Source organism: Tyto alba, unplaced genomic scaffold (assembly GCF_018691265.1).
Source record: "Tyto alba isolate M040663 unplaced genomic scaffold, T.alba_DEE_v4.0 Super-Scaffold_7, whole genome shotgun sequence".
In the NCBI taxonomy this organism is placed as follows: domain Eukaryota; kingdom Metazoa; phylum Chordata; class Aves; order Strigiformes; family Tytonidae; genus Tyto; species Tyto alba.
Window position 1 is genome coordinate 9,209,003 of NW_024881328.1, and position 16,638 is coordinate 9,225,640.

General features: G+C 41.5%; 1 protein-coding gene across 1 annotated transcript in view; it reads left to right on the plus strand.

Annotated features, from left to right (window-relative positions):
* The first annotated feature begins 845 nt into the window (after positions 1-845).
* ACTR3 (actin related protein 3) overlaps positions 846-16,638 on the plus strand; it is a 32,064-nt gene continuing 16,271 nt past the window's right edge. Inside the window, exon 1 of the mRNA XM_042784147.1 lies at positions 846-1,014. Coding sequence (XP_042640081.1) covers positions 971-1,014 — 44 coding nt within the window. The 5' untranslated portion in view covers positions 846-970. The remainder of the gene's footprint in view (positions 1,015-16,638) is intronic.

Here is a 16,638-nt window from a genome sequence, read left to right on the forward strand (position 1 = left end):
GCAAGACCTTAAATGGGATTTTAAAACGTTGTCTGCCTGAACGCCAGAGCCCCAACAGTGTATGCCCTTGCCCCCTTTGGGACCAAAACTCCTTCTAAAGGAGGGTGAGGGCTTATAACTGAACCCCAGAAGCGATGTGCGTCACTGGTCCCATGAAGGGGTGTGCTGGGGCGGCTGATGAGGGCAGGGCTGTGCTTGTCTGCTCCAGCTGGGTGGGAGCGCGGCGCGGTTACTGGCCGGCAGCAGAGCCCGGTGGGCAGGGGCGGGCGGTGCTGGCGGGAGACTGGGAAGAGCTGGTGGGGGGAGCGAGGCGGGGGTTTGGCGCTGCTGCGGGGTTCTGTGCGTGCGAGGGGCTTGAGGGTTTCCGTTCGATACAGCTGAGGGGAATCGGGTTCTCAGGCAGGCTGGGCTCCCTAGGGCTGGTGCTGCGGGGTATTTGGTACCTTCCCCAGCGGGTGTTTCACGCCTCAGCCCAGCGGGTGTGTGGTGACACGAAGCACCACAAGGGCGTGTGGCCTCCTGCACCTGCCCTTCTGTGGCACTTTTCCTGGGGAGGAGGGCTTTCGGCCCCCTCACCGGCTGGGCCCCGTCGTTTTCAGCACTCCGCACACAACACCCTGCGCCGTCTCCTCTCCGCTTTCCCCCGTGAAATCACCACTTCGGTCAAGCCGCGTTGCCCCGCCGCTCTGCTAAAAAACCCGCCCGCCCGCTCCGCTTCGCCCCGCCTCGCAGGGGCGAGGCCGCGAGATCGGACGTCACCGGGGGCCGGGGTTGTCGTGCCCGCCCCCGCGCAGGGAGGGGCGGGTCAGCCATCTTGGGCTCGCCGGGCCGCGCCTGCGAGGGAGCGGGCGGGGGAGGGAGGGAGGGAAGCGCCCGCCTTGCGGAAGTGCTCTCGGTCCCCGCCGCCCAGCCCCGCCGCAGCGCGCTCCGGGCCGCTCGCCGTCCCCCAGCACCGCCGCTACCGAGGAGCATGGCAGGGCGGCTTCCGGCCTGCGTGGTGGACTGCGGCACGGGGTGAGCGACGGGCCGGGGGGCGGGGGGGGACCGGCCGCTGACAGCTCCCGGTGTCCGCCCGGGGCGGGGCCGGCCGGGTTCCGCCGCTGCAGATGGCGGCGGGGGTCGCGCTTCATCCGCGCCGGGGACAGGCAGCCGCGGTGCCGGTAGCGGGAAGGCAGTGGGGTAGCGGTGGGGGGGGAGCAGCCGGCTGCCTTTCCCTCTCCTCGCCGGGCCCTTCGCAGCGGGGAGGGGAGGAGGGGGGCTGTCCCGGCGCGGCCCCGCTCCCCCGCTCTCGCTCCGCGCCTCCGCGGTCGCTGCGCCCCCCCCCCCCCCCCCCCCAACCCTCTCCGCTCGCCTTCGCGGAGCCCTCGGGCCGGCACCGCCGGGAGCCGCCGCCTTCGGCTCCGCAGCCGGTGCCCGCCGGGGCGCGGGGGGCGGTGAGCGGGGACAGCGAGCCTGCGGCTGCCTTCGGGCCCCCGAAATGCCCTCGCTTAGAGGAGTCACCGCGCCGCCGGGTCCCCTCGGGGGGCGTGGGGGGGTGGCTCTTACGCGTTTATTTTTTTTTTTTTTTTTAATATGTGGGTAATGTCATTTATTCAGTGTTACTTCTCTCTGTGGAAGAAAAAACCCCTCCCCCTCCATCGAGCAAGCGCAGAGGAACTTCCTTAGTTTTGTCAAAGCCTCTTCCTGCTTTCGGGCTTTTATACCTTATAAGGCAGTTTTCAGTGTCAAACCTGAACCAAATCCGTTTTAGAAACTGTTCTTTTTATTTGGCAGCTACCAGATGATGAAGAGAATGCGGTGCCAGAGATACGTAGCATAAAGAGCGATTCGGGAGAAGGCCCTCGGGATTCAGATTCCCTTTTTTGCCATGGCATGGCTCCTGGAAGCTTTGGGTTGGGGAGCAAGCCCTTAGAGGTGTCTGTAGCAAGCCGACCTGGAAGGGTTATGTGGTACCGCTTGCAGGAGTGCAGTCAGGAAGTGAAAACCACTCTGTGACCTGCCATGTGTGGTGTGGTGTGATTTTAAAGATGAAATATACTAGGCACTATGCATTGAGCTTTTACTGGAAATGAAAGTATTGGTATATTTTCAAGGCTCTTCCCCTTTAGCTAGCATTGACGGCATGCTGATTCTTTAACTCATCTTTTTCATTCACTTCTCATCCATCTTGATAAAAACAGTCAAATAAATTTTCAGTGACTGCAATGTAGGTACAAATATTTACAGTGCTCTGAAAGGGCATGTTCTTTTGAAATCCAGGCACTTGTTTTTTGAAAGCACGTGCTCATCTTCCTTTCAAGAGAATCTATTTGGTGTAGGATGTTAATAAATTGGTCTTTAAGAAGAGCAGGTTTATATATGTTTATAATGTCTGCATGTCTAACAGTTATATGACGAAATCGTACCTGTAGTTGGAGCAAGAACTAAAAGCTTGAATTCTGTGGGATGAAGGATGTCTAGCACAGTGGGAATTGAGAGTGTGTAGCGGAGTGTAATGGAAGTATACATGAGTTTAACACGATGTATATATGAACTGTTTATCTTTCAAAACAAAAGATCTGTAATGTACCCTGCAGCATGCCATGAGAGGCTTTTTCCGTTCCCACGCGTTTGGGCATTGCAGGTAGTCCCATTAAAGTCAGTAATTATGTCTCTATAGGTTTGCAAAATATAGGTTGTGACCACTGGGGTAGAAAGATTCACTTAGAGCTTTCAGTGATGCCAAGCAGGAACAGCATGCAAGCATATAGCTGCATGAGAAATGACTTTGGGTTTTTAATGTGAGACATATAGTGAGGGAGCTGAGTGTTAAAACAAATGTTCTTGGGGAAGATTCGTGTGTAAGTACTCCATTAATCAACTTCAGTGCACAGGGCGTACTCTGTAATGTTAACCAAGCCTTGCTCCTGGTTTATTTATTTCCCCCCAGTCTTCAGAGATGTGTCCAAGATACTGTTTTATTGTGCACCTGTGTCTTTTTTTAATGCAGCCCAACTTATTCTGCTCTCCAGACTCTTACTTTCTGGTGCACTTCGTAGTCTGGGGTGGTCGTTCTCTCAAGTTCTGCTTCAGGAAACCAGGGGAAAAGTTTTTAGTGTTGGAAACATTACAGAGCGTTGGGGTTGTTAGACTTCATTGATTTCAGTAGACAAAGCTATAAAGTGGTGAATTTAAAAAGGAAAATTCTAATACTTGAGATAAATAAGGAACAGGTGGGTAGCAGTGCAGTGGGATGTGATAGCATAATCATGCTCATAGCTTTTTTTAAAGTGGTGCAGCACTCTCAGCCCATCTCATTTTGTGTGTATAAGTGAGAACACAACATATAAATTATGTCAGCCTTGTGCTCTGTGCAGATCAGTTGGGGTCTCACCTGGGGTACTGTCTTGTCTACCCAAATGAAAGAAATCAAACAAATTAAAGATAGCCTCTGAAAACAGGAAGAGAAAGAGGTTTTGAAAATGCAACCAAAGGAAAAAGGTTGGAAGGAACTGCCTTGTTTAGAACAGGCAAGGCTTTAAAAGTGCACAAATTTTCCAGTAAGTAGGGTTTTTTTTTTTTGGGAAGAGGATGATAATTTACAGTCCAAGGAGAATTTACCTTAATCGGCAAAAAGGCAGACATAGGAGAGGCATTAAGGTTGTCTTCCTGCATGTCCTGTGTGTGCAGCCACAGGTTCAGTTTGTTGATCTGAGTGTTTTTTTCTTTTGTGTGTGTGTGTGTGTTCATTTTTTGCCAGTGAAGATCGAGGGGAAGGAGGTGGAGGTGGATGAGAAGGGTGGCAGACTTGTGCTTTTCAGCATCAGCCTGCACAGATCAGCCAGATTTTAAGAACCCCTTTCAAAGCATAAAGAGACCAAAGCACAAAAGAGGTTGGGGAGATCATGTGATCCCTGTCGTTTGAGGTTTTAACAGGTTAGTCAAACCTTTAAGGGATCATCCAAGTACGTGTCATAGAACTGGAGCTGGCAAATGGTTGAAGTCAGTGACATGGCAATCAGATTATGGGTGCAGCAAAAATTCTTCCAGTGTTACAGTTGTTATCTTAAAGTTTGCATTCTTTGCTTAAGCAAACCTGATACCTGGAAAGGTAAGTGATACTTAGTAAGAGCAGGTAAATACTTAATTGTGGTTCTAAAAAGCTACTTGTCTGAAGTAGTGTCCTCTTAATTACACAATAAAGATACAGGCATGGAAATTAAAAATCTGTAGTTAATTTAACACAATTGTTAAAACCAGGATTGTTTCTTTCTAGAATTGATAGCATTGTCTGGTTTAGTTTTAAGTATATCGTTGTTTTGTTGGAAATTTATAGAACAACATTGTAGACCTTATTGTCAGGAAGTTTTCATCCATGTGAATACTGAATTTGATTTCACTTGGTTGCTCTGAGCCCCTTCCTTTCCACAAAATGTGGGTACCATGTCCCTCAACAATGAGCTATGAGGTAGCACCTGTGTGCTGTTCCCTTCATATCCTTAAAACATTGGTAGATTTTTGATGTTCACTAATTTTAGTATGTATGCTGTGAATGAGACTTCTGACTGTGGCATATCTAAGGATTACATGCATTTTAATATAAAAAAAAAAAGAAAAAGACCATGGAATCATTTTCATAAAGTATACGAACAACACACCAAAGAAAGATAAAGGCTCTTCTCATTTTTAATCTCATCAGGTTGCAGTCTTTTGCTCTGATTTTGGGTATTTGAGTAGTTCTTGCTGCACGTTCTACAGGCAGAACATGGCACAGCCTGCAAGTCATGATTAAAAGCTCTTCCTATGCCACTTCAGAATTTAGCTTGATTAGGTTGACAAGTAGATTTTAGGCATGTCTTTTCTGTGTGAATGGATTTTTTTTTTTTTTCCTTGGTGTAAACTTGTATAACACTGAGTTAGCTCACTTGGGATGGCAGATGACTGTAAGTGTTCAAATTAATGGCTCTTCAGCTGAGGTGAAGTAAGTGGCTGTGTGTAACCTTCTGCAGTTCCAAAATGAAAACTTAACTTTAGCAGTGAAAGTGATTTAAGGAAAATTATTTGTTTTTTCTATACCTAAACTTTCTGGTTTATATAGGCTTGTGTGCTGTTTTTCTGTGGCTGCCAGGTGGATCCATTCAATACTTGGGTGTCACTGGTGATGGGCTTCTCTAATGTACCAGAGAGTCTTTTGTTGGCAGTCATGTGTGTTGGTTAGACTTGTTTTGAGTAAATCGGTTATGTGATTGTGTGGAAAAAAAAAATATGCTGTCTTGCATCTTGCTTTCTTATCTCCTCTCATATACCAAGCTAGGCCCCTTTTTCACTTCCCTTACACAGGTTACAAAAATGGGTGTGTTTGAGTTGTTTTTTTTCTTTTTTGTTTTTTTTTTTTTTCTTTTCCCCTCCTTTCCTGAATACTGGGGGAGAAATAAGGGTTTTGGGGTTGACTGGAGAATGACTCGCTGTTTGTGATGGGAGCACAAGGGTCCTTCTACAGCTCACCGCACTCCGGGTTCCTTCTGAGCTGAGAGTGTAGGAAATTGAGGCCGCTCAGGATTTCTAGGCTTTCTTGCCATGAAGTCGCAAGCTGTTCTTTGGAACAGTCATATGTGTCTCTGAGAGTTTCTTGGCTGTTTAGTCTCAATGACCAATTCTGCTGTAAATGAAGGAAGGGTAGGATAAACTTGGGCACATGAAACCTCCGAGAAGCTGAAGCTGGCTGGTGCTTGGGTGTTGTGCAGAGTGGAGTGAGCTTTGCATTGGGGGACTTCTCTACAAAGCCTACTTCTCTAGTTAATCTTTATGCAACACCTGTATGGTTTCATGCTCCTAAGTACTTGTGGGTTGAGTATCTTCTGATGTGAGTAGTTACAACAGGATTATGTTGTTTTGTTTCTCTCCTGGGTTTTGACCTGGTAGTGTAAATGAGTACAAGATCCATGAAGAGCTAATAATCTTCAATAGACAGCAAAGATATGCGAGATGAGAAATCCAGTGTTATAAAAACAAGGTAGGGGGAAGTAACAGCATGTATTTTGTTTGCTCTGCAACTTTTTTGATGATCTTGTATTGGGAATTTATTTTTCTTTCCTCACATTTCAGACATAGGTTATTTCCATAATTCCTTAACAGAGTATGGAAAAAAAATTCTTCCAGGATTTTAAGAGTTGTCTTTTGCTTGCCAGTAGCTGAAGTCATCAGGGAGGGATTTTTCATCCTTAACATAGAAAAAGGTGTTGTGCTAGATTGAGAATTGTGGTTTAATAAGGTTTGTGGTTTTTTATTTTTTTTCTTAATTGCAAATAGGTTCTGAAGACCCATGATGACCTTGTGGTATCTCTTAAATGATTCTAATACATAATAGTCCATGTTGTAACACCAAATACACAGAGTGTACAACATAATTAGGAATAATAGGAATTCAGTTAGGAATATAAATATTCCTATACTCACACACACATATATACATATGTGTATTTTGGATATTTCATTATAGGAATTGGTTTCTATCTTATTTGAAAGTGTGTTAGAAGACATCCAAGATGCATGGCACCTTCCAATCCGTCTGTTTCTGCTTTTCCCTTGCATCCCATTTACACTTGAGATATATCTGTCTATATATCTATCTATCTTGAGGGGGGGCAGCATTTCTGAGTAGAGGACAAACCCACTTGCATCCATGGGCTGAATCTGTAAAGTTAATGATAAATGAGTCACCTTCTGTGCACAGCAGAGCTCCTGCCCGTGTGTGCGTGGGAAGCTTGTGCAGTCACTGAGGCCAGAGTATGGCCTGGGAAGGGTTGTGGGGTGTGGGGGTGGGACAGGGCACCTTCCCTTCTTTCTTGGTGATTGTTTGGTACCAGGCTTGAACTTTCTGCCCAGAAAGTGTGTTGACTGCATGAGTCTGATGGGACATTTGCTTGTCTAAATTAGTTGAAAATACAGTTTCTAGGAGTTCAGAAATACTGTATAAGGTCAAGTGGTAATGCATCCTCCCTGTTATTTTATAATAAACTTTGCAGTTTGTCTTTTAGTTCACGCAATTTAAAATTTCAACATAGTGTTTCAACATTTAGTTTCATCATTGGAGATTTTCTTTGAGAAATGCAAAAAGGTTTTGACAATTTCAGGCAAACTTTTTTTTAACTTTAATTTTGGGCAAACATTTATCATTTAAAGCCTTTAAGGAGAAGATGTTAAATTCAAAGGTAAAATAGCTAAAAGTGTATTTCAGTTTGTCTTCAGTGAAATTCATGAGTTCTTTTCTGCTCTGTGTAGGAAAAGGAATTTCTGCTGTTTAAATTTTTCATTTGTTCTAGTCACTGAACTAAAATATATTTAGGTGTACCAATCTAACAAAAAACATCCTTGGGTAGTTGCTTAAAAATAAGAGTTTGTTTGAAAACTTGTTAGTGTCCTTAGCAGGATTATTTTAACCATCAAAATGAAGCATCTGATCTTTCCAAGTGCTAGTGCTGACATACTGATTTTTTTTTTTTAAAAAAAGCAGTTGTCAGCTAGGTTTATATTCGAAATTGAAAAAGTCGTCATTTTATCCACTGACTTAATGTAGGGTATAACATATTTTTTTTTTTTTTTCTTTTTGTTCTGATCATGAGTTTGCATTCTTAAGACTAGACATGAAAAAACTCTAGATAAATTTAGGATTTTTTTTTCATGGGGTTTCCTTTTTCTCTTTTATTATTCTCTTGTGGTTATTGCAAGTGTTTGCAGCTGTGCACAGGATGTGTTTTGGTGTGCTCAGTCTGTAGAGAGCAAGATGCAGACAGGAGGTTGTCTGTTGATACTTTATTTTGATTGTACCGTGCTATCAATGAATGAATCCAAATTTTATTTATTTAGTTGATGTAGTATCTCTTATCTATTTTTTTCAGTATTAGCATTTTATTTGTCATGACTTGCCTTATATTTATCATGCTGTTTATCATCCGCAAGAGCTTTCACAATTTGACTGCTTGCATATTTGCCATCAGACTTCAGAATCTCTCTGATATAAAGAGCAGGTCTCAGTTAATAATATTACACGAAATTCAGTGGTGTGACTTTGTCCTCAGCTTAGTGGGGCATTTTTTTCTACAAGACAACTGTTTCTAATTGGAAACTGTTTTTTATTAGAAGCATGGTGTAACATGATCAATATGTAAACTGGTGTTTTATTGCAAGCCTGTTCTTGATGGAAAACATTTGGTTGCCTCCTGAAATGCTGACGCAGTAACCAGTGTACTGGGCAGACTGGAAGGGTGCTGAGGATCTCCTGCAGTGCTTGCTTGCAGTGCCTTCGCTCCTGCCCACGTTCTGTCTGTCTGTCCAGTTTCGTCTTACCCTCTGCTCAGATTGGTGTGATTGGTGTGATAGCGTAGGAGCTGTCGGTTCAAAGCTGGAGCTCTCAAGTGCTGAAATTGTGCAAATAGTAAGCACAAATGCTCAACTTCTTAGTGTGGAATAACTGTACGGTTTTAGCCACTGTTGCATTTGTTTGGAAAAACTTCCAGGTTAAGTCAGGTTTATGTTGTTTATGGCTCTTTCTGCATCATATGACTCAGATTTTGCCTATTTAATTTCAAGTGCAAGATTTTGGTTACCTGTCAGTTATGTATTTCTTGATTCAATTGTTCCCTCCTTGTTTTATCTGTTAAAAAGCATGCATAGTTAATCTATTATTATTTTTTTTTTTCCTGATAAATGTCTGTGCAATGTTCACCTTCTTTTGGGCAAATGATGTAGAAACTTGCCAAGTCAATCTGTCCCTTGTAATAAGTAATTCATACTATTAAGTAGTCACTTCCAGACTTTTGGGGCATTCTTTCCTCGTTATTTGGAAATATCACAGAGTAGTCAGGCTGTGCAAAATGCTCACACTTGCATAAAAATTAAATTAATTTAAAAACCTATCAGTATAGGTTAGTATTGTGTAGGTGTGGTGTAACACAGAGGCACTGTTAAGACACTTGTTAAAATGAATTAGTTTAGAAGTCTCAAAGGAAGCAGTAAGTAAAAAGAGAGCATTCTGCTTTTGCCAACACAAACTACTTTCATTATGCAAAGATAATATCCAAAGCAGTTTGCTGCTCTTATTTTGAGGAAAATGTAGTCAGAGGAAAGCTAACTTTAGTTTCTGTGTTAAACTACATTGGCATTAAATATTGGAAATTGATTTTACAAATATAAATAAAATTGACTGGGATTACAAACTCTAGATGGTGATATCATCAGAATGCCTGAATTGGATTTTGTTAGTCTTAAATCCCTAAATATGGGCTGTTTTTCAAATATACTTTTCATGACTCAATCATAAGCTAGAGTCTTTTAGTAATAAGTGCATCTTACCTTCCTGTTTACTTTTAGAATAGAACTTTTCCAGAGTCGGGCTATCCATACTGTTGTGGCTTGTTTTGTTTTTTTTATTAAGTTTTGATGCAAGTAAGCATAGAGCAAAATTGAAAGTAGCTTCTCTTCTACTCCATCCAAATGCTAGTAAAATTAGAAGTTGCAAAATGTGGTAGCTTCCTCTGTTCTCCAGAATTGTGTAAGAACTGCCACCTGGAGACTCTTATTACAATGTGTGTGAATTTATTCACAAAGCTCTGTAGCACAGGCTGCTGCTGCTTCAGTGTTCCTCTTAGTCACGTACGTGGAGGGTTCCAGTTTGGCTATTTGTGGCCATGACTGTTTTGCTGCCTATTTTAGCTAGACTTTACTAGCAAACATTACAGTCAAGTCTGTGCTTTGAATTGTAGATGTAGCTGCTGATAGAAAGCAGTACTGTATAAATACTCTAGACCAAAATGTAGACACTTTTAAAGATAATCTTTTTCAGAGATTTTTTTTTTTTTTTTCCTATTTGGGAAATAAATGTTTGTTAGAAGCATTTATCTTTCAGGTTGCTCTTGAGCTCGCTTTTTAAATTGTGCACCACTTCAATCTGCTTATGGTTTGTTTTGCTGTGACAGTTACAGTGTCTGGCAAAGAATTACTTGTTGTCAAGGTGAAAGTTCTTGTTTGAGTGAACTGATACTTTTGCGGGGAAATATTGTAAGAAGATAGTTTCAGATACACAGTAATGCAGTTAATTCCAAGGCCAAGCCTGCAGACCACAAGATTTGTAACATCTGTGGTGTCTAGTGGTCCGATATGTCTTTGAAATACCCCCATTTACCATCCCTTGATGTGTCTTATCTACAGTTTAACAAGGTTGTTCATCTGACAAAACTTTTAATCTTACGTACTTTTTCCATTTATAGAGCTAATTCTTTGGCTTTCACTATTGATTACTTAAAACATTTTTGATCAACAAGTGTTTTAAAACTTTACAGAAGCAGTTGCTATTTAAAAATGCAAACTAGTAAAAGTTAATATGTATATTAGCTGAAGATCTAAAAATATGAAAGGCATGACTCAGTTCAAAGTCTTCTTGCTGTCTCATGTTTTATCAAGGACATTTGAAAAGAGATAGTAAACTAATTTATTAATACAAGCCCCATTTTCCTAATATAATCAGTTCCTTCAGGGACTTCGGATCTGCTGCTGCTTAACCAGTTAGCACCTGATGCTGGAGCTGGGACCTTTCTTAAAGGGGCAGGATGGCCTTACTCTTTCACAATTATTTCCTCATTATTTCACTTTATGAGGATTTGAAAAGTAAATACTTCCTAGGCTTTTCAGTCTCATCTGGTGTACAAGAAGGATGATAGAAGGAAAGCAACAAATAAAAACAAAGGCTTGTTCAGACTTTTCAGTAACATGAAGCTCTGTATGTGGAGATTAAGGGCTCATCCATGTTTCAGGAGTTTTCCACTTCTTTTTAAAGCAGTTTTGCTATCTAAAGACATCAGACAGTAAAAACATTGTATCTGTCTTATAAATTGTATCAACATAGTATATATCCAGTTAAAACAGAAAAGGATATTAAGCACTTTTTGATTAAGTCTTTGATGGACAGATCATCTGTAAGGAGCTGGGGTTTGAAGACTAGAATCCCTTTCCATTCTGTTTAAAAATGTGGAGATTTTGCCATTTGATTTATTTCATGCCTTTTTCACCACATGCATGTGTCCTCCTTAGAATCTCTCCACTTCCTGAGCTTTTCTGTAGTGCTTTCTACGACATGCTTGCTTAACTACAGTTTTCCTAGGGTTAAGGTAATTTAGCCAGTAGTGAGTTTTGCTGCTGTTTGTGCACCTGCAACAAAGAATTTACATGCTTTAGCGAACTTAAAACTGCATCTGCATGATCTTGCATGCCTTCACACAGTGGCCTGCTGTGAAACTACGAAACTGTAAAATAGCCTTTCTTGGTTTTATATCTTATCTTGAGCCATTCATAATAAGGTTATTTGCTTAATAGTAATTTAAAGATATATGTAATCCTTGAAATTTCATAAATAGAAATAGTAGAAAAAAAGTCTTCTTTTATGCAATCATTTTAACTGTTTCTCTGTTAAATTTGTTATGTGGCAAATTGTCAAGCTATGATGGAGAAGATCTGCATAAATTAAGTTTATTTTAGGAAGCAGATTCATGTACAAATATTACAGTGGTCCTTGCTGGTGTTCAAGTAGTATATATGGAGGATGTACAGCTGTGTTGTCATGAGAGAAGCAAGGTTATGAGATTGGATTGAAATGGTGAGATAGTTTGTAGACTGCTAATTATGCTGATTGCTGTGCAAAGGCAACAGACTTCATGAGATTCTTCACTGTTCTTTGTTTTACATAATTGAGGCCTGTTTCTGGAGTTTCACTTTGTTCTTAGTTGATCCAAAGAAATGTCCCCATGCAGCCTTTTTCTCATTTAAACTCTTTGGGTTAGACCCATGAAAGAGCTTCAGAAAGCTGCAGAGTGAAATACAGGCTAGTGCACAGGATTTAGAGATGCTAGCATGTAGGTGAGAATTGTCTAAGCAGAACATCAGAAATGCCAGGGTGCACTTAAAATTTCTAGGCTGTGGGCATCTGATTTCAAACTGTAGGAAACTAGTTTAATCAAATAATGATTCCCAGGACTGAAACTTCTGGGCTCTGGTATCAGTATTGCATTCAGATTATCAGGGATTACTTCTTTTAAACCAGTTGTCTGTCATTGTTTCTTTTAAATGGCCAGTGTGCTGTTTTGTGCAGCTGTTAACATGTGGTGGTAATTTTTGACTACTATTGGTACAATATCACTTGGAAAAATCAGTTTCTTCCAGGAAACAGTATGTAGCATGTCTATAAAAAGTGTCTATATCCATGCCTCTATTGTCATGGAATAAAATTAAGCAGTCTTTGGAGTGGGGATCAAAACTCTAATTGTACCTTTTCTAAGATATGTGTTCTGGTTACATGGCAATCTTCTTGCTTTCTGTCTTTGGACCTTGTTTCTTGGAGTCTTTTCCACATGGTTTCAGGAAAGAAATGCAAAGCACTCTTGCCTTGGGGGAGTTTATAAGCAAATGGCAAGAGACTCTTATGATAATTGGGAGATTGGCTCTAAACCTGTTTGGATGGAAGAGGATATGGAATATAGGTGCTGCCTGAGCAAGTGTGGCGCTTTGCAAAAAGGAAGTATCAATTTCCTTTTAAGAATAAATGCAGTTTAACTTTGTGTAAAGCCTAATCCCATCACTGAATGTCAGACTTGTTTGGCGCATGACCCCTTGGATGGGTTCTGCATAGGATTTTGCAGAGGTGTGTTTAGAGAAACCTTGCTGGGCTTGGTGCATGGGCTGTGGTATACACCAAAGCAGAAGTTTAGGGCTTACACTAGCTAACACATATGCCGTACACGTTACTGTACTTGGGAAGCCCGTTGCATCTGCAGGGTAAGATACAAGGCAATGGATGTGTTGTGTTTTGTGTGAGAGCTTGTACAGAAGAATTGCTGTGGCTCAGATGGTGGACAGTAATTCAGAACCATCATGAAGAGGCAGCAATGTGACCGACAAAAATTGCGCTCTGAAAAAACTATCTCTATGTATTTGTTTTTTTAACTTCATGCACCTTGAAGGTAAACCAGAAAGAGACCATTTTGATTTCAGCCTAGTCCTGACTTTCTTTCTAGAGAGTTTCAGGTTTGTTACTCCCCCTCCTGTTACTGCTTCTTCCCCACAAAAAAGCGGTTCTTTTGTTTGTTTGATTTTAAAGTTGCATTGCATTTTAGTGGAGCCAGTGTTGGAGGTATATCTTATTCCTGGTTTGTGTGTGCATTGAAAAAAAGTGTCCTATGCAGGAAATTGTTTTTAGTCCAGGTCATTAGGAGTAACTGAGGGGGTAGGCTGTAACCTGGATTTGCTTTACAGAAGTTGAAGATCAGGTGACATCTGTCCTCTAGTGCTTTTCTCTGCTAGTGCCTGGCTAACTCATGTCTTCACGTGGAGCTGTCAGCAAGATGACAAGGATACAACTCGTATTGGGCCACCCTATTTCTGTTGTACTAGGAGCAGCTAGACAAATGTATTGCCCACGAAGCAGTTGTCCCCTACTCCTCACCCTTTTGTTAAAATGGCAGTTATGCTAGAGCTATGTTATATAATTTGGGAGAATGTATATATAGAATGGCTTTTGTTGTGGACAGGAAAGAAGTGGAGCAAAGGCACATGGTCATGGTTTGTGATTTGCAGATGGAGTTTCTGTTAATGACATTCTCATTAGAAGGTCATACCCTAAGTGCTATTTCCTTTGGCTTTAAAATGGTCTGCATGACTAATACTTAAGTAACCTTCAAGTGACAATGCTTTCATGTCCTAGCCTCAGAAATGTCTGTTCTAGGTGAGAGAGCACACATAAGAAATCCCATTAGTGCAGTTGTGAAGAGTCTTTTGGCTGTTCTTCCAGAGATCTCTTGGGCAGATCAGTACAGAGCCACTTTGAAATTTAGGGGTGTGAGTTTGAGGTGGATATGGTTCCAGAATTTTCCACTGATAGTTGAGATGTGGATTAGTAGAGGTAATTTAGAAGGGACTTTCATTAGTTGCTACCCCCATTCCGTTTGTGGTATGAATGTCCCCTACAAAAAAATCTCATTTTGTTTGTCACATTTCATCTGCATAAGCCAGAGGATGGTGTGTGACACCCCATTGCCTTTTGGAGAAGACATTGCAGGGAAGTCACTGGGGTCTATCAGCACCTTATATATGTATATTGATAGACAGTATGGGCGTGTGCGTATATGTATATGGTTCTCTATATATCTACACTCATGTATGTATGGAGACTTTGTGGACTGCTTTTGGATACTTTGTAGCATATTTTCCAAAGTAAATCTGAAGGTCATGATTAATCCAGACAATGTTTTGTCACATTTGGTTTTTTTGTCTTTTTTTTTTTTTTTTTTTTTTTTTTTTTTCCCCCCTGTTCTACTTAAATGAGCTAATAGACCTATGGAAACACTTCAGGTAGCTGAGCGTGGAGAAGTAAAGGAAAACATCTGAATGGTCAAGGTTGAATTCAGGTTTATCACCTCTGGGATTTTGTAAATCAGTTCCGTGTTAACAGATTTTCATAGAAATCTGCTTCTACTTTTATACTCATCTGTACAGTGCCTTGCTCTCTTACTGCTGAGTGCCCCAAATTCAGTGTGGGAAAGCTGAGTTCATGTCTCATTAAATGACATGTGCCTGCCTGTCTCCATGGAAGTCCCTCCTGCCACTCTTCAGTGCTGTGCAGCAAGGAAGACAAGCTGTGATTTTCTGGAAAACTGTGATCCAGTCAGTATTGGTACTACCTTATGATATCTTTCATATTGGGATTTTTTTCTGTAGTGTCAGTGATTGCTGCTCTGAAGAGGACAGGGTGTGCCTCATTCCCCTGTGAATCATACGTTAGTCAGACACACTTTGCCCGGTATGATCTGCTTGTGGAAACTGTGTACTTGTGAAATCTAGCTTGCCCATGGTATTCTTTTTTCTATGTAATTTAAATATTTACTTCAAGTGACAGTGGTAGAATAGATCTGATCGGTCTAAATAAAGCTTCATCTTTGCAAATGTTAGTTTTGAAAAGACCCTGCTGTTATTAGATTGTGTGTTTGGAGAACTGAAGATTTTTATCAACTTGTAATTAAATTTTTAAACTTGTTTGTCTCACCTATCTCGCTTTTAAATACCACTTTAACTCAGGAGTATCTCTAGAGACGTTTAGTTATGAAAAATCAAATTTACTAATCTATTCCTGTAGTCTCTGGCAGCCCTTGCCCCTGCCCCGTGGTGAGCCGTGCTGCGTGACGTGACGGTGGGCTGCCTGTGCCTGGGAGCGTGGAGCCCGGCTGGGGTGCAGGGGGGACCCGCGGCACGCCTGACGTGGAAGGGAAAGGGTGGCAAAGAAGCCTTGGCGCTCTGGAGATGTGAAGCGTTGTGTTGGAGACTTGCTGATAAAATACTTGAATATTCAGAGATCAGAAGCCATACGGGTTTACGGGTTCCCTCCCCCCCCACCCCTACATCCCCTCCTCCTTCCTCCCCCCCTTTTTTTTTTTTTACTTTTTCCTTTTTTGGAAGCCTGAAATTGTGACTTTTTTTTTTTAATGAGTCAGGAGATTTCTTGCTGAGTAGGCCATGGTATTTTTAGATATGCTGATTTTATGTCTGAATACTGTCTTTTTATGTAAAATTCATCTTTCATTTGACTGTTTTTCTTTCAGTCAGCTGGCTGTGTGTGTGTGCTGGGCAGTCTCCCATACCACAAGCAGCTAAGCAGCCTGTTACCTGCACAGTTTAGCTTTTGTTTTCTTTGAAATACTGAGTTTAATAACCAAACGATTTTAACTTTGCTGCTTGTTAAGACACTTATGATCTAGTTGTAGGTTTATGTAGTCTTCAGTCTCCAAGTCTCCTGCCTGGATTTAGCTTTAAAATCTATGTGCCACGGTTCCTGATTTGCAGGGGAGGGTAGAGGGAGTGAGTCAGTATTTGCTGGTTTTCTTTTCAATTTTCTTGTGGCACTAAAAGCCTCTTAATATAGATACAGTGAACAGTTTTATTCTGCATGACAGGTTATAGAAGCATCACTTTCTGGAATTCTTGATATTTATTTCAGGAACTAGATATCTAAGAAGAAAAATAAAAAACCCCATGTAATGTGAGTCTGCAAAATCTGAGTTGCGTGTCCTGAGTACATGCACATACAGTGCATAATGCTGACCTCTTCACGAGGTGTGAATTTCTTCCTGGTATTTAGTTCATTTTTTCATTATTTATTTTATTTTGCCTGTAAAGTTTTCTTTTTCAGTAAACATTCCCGTTGATCAATATGAAGTCAAGGTGTGGCTTTTTTTTTTTTTTTTTTTTTTTACTTTGCATGGCTACTCCCAACTGTTATAATGTGTTACAGACAAGTTTAGGTTTACAGCTTTAAAGATACTTTGCAAAGCATTTTTGGTGTTAGATGATGTCCTGTGCTAGCCACTTGGCTATTTAGAGAGAAATATACTTTCCTTTTGAGTATATGTTTCTCTTGGCCCAGCACTAATGTGTGCAGTTAATGTCAGCAATAGAAATTGTGTAGGCATTAGTGGACACGTGCGCAGGTTGTGAACCGCTGCATCAGTAGCATCACAGCAAAACCCACTGCAGCAGCAGCAGCAGCACTCTTCTGGCCTGTAAAAGCCAACCTCTTACTGTATTTGTTGCCAGGCATTTTGCTGTGTTACTGACATAAATTTA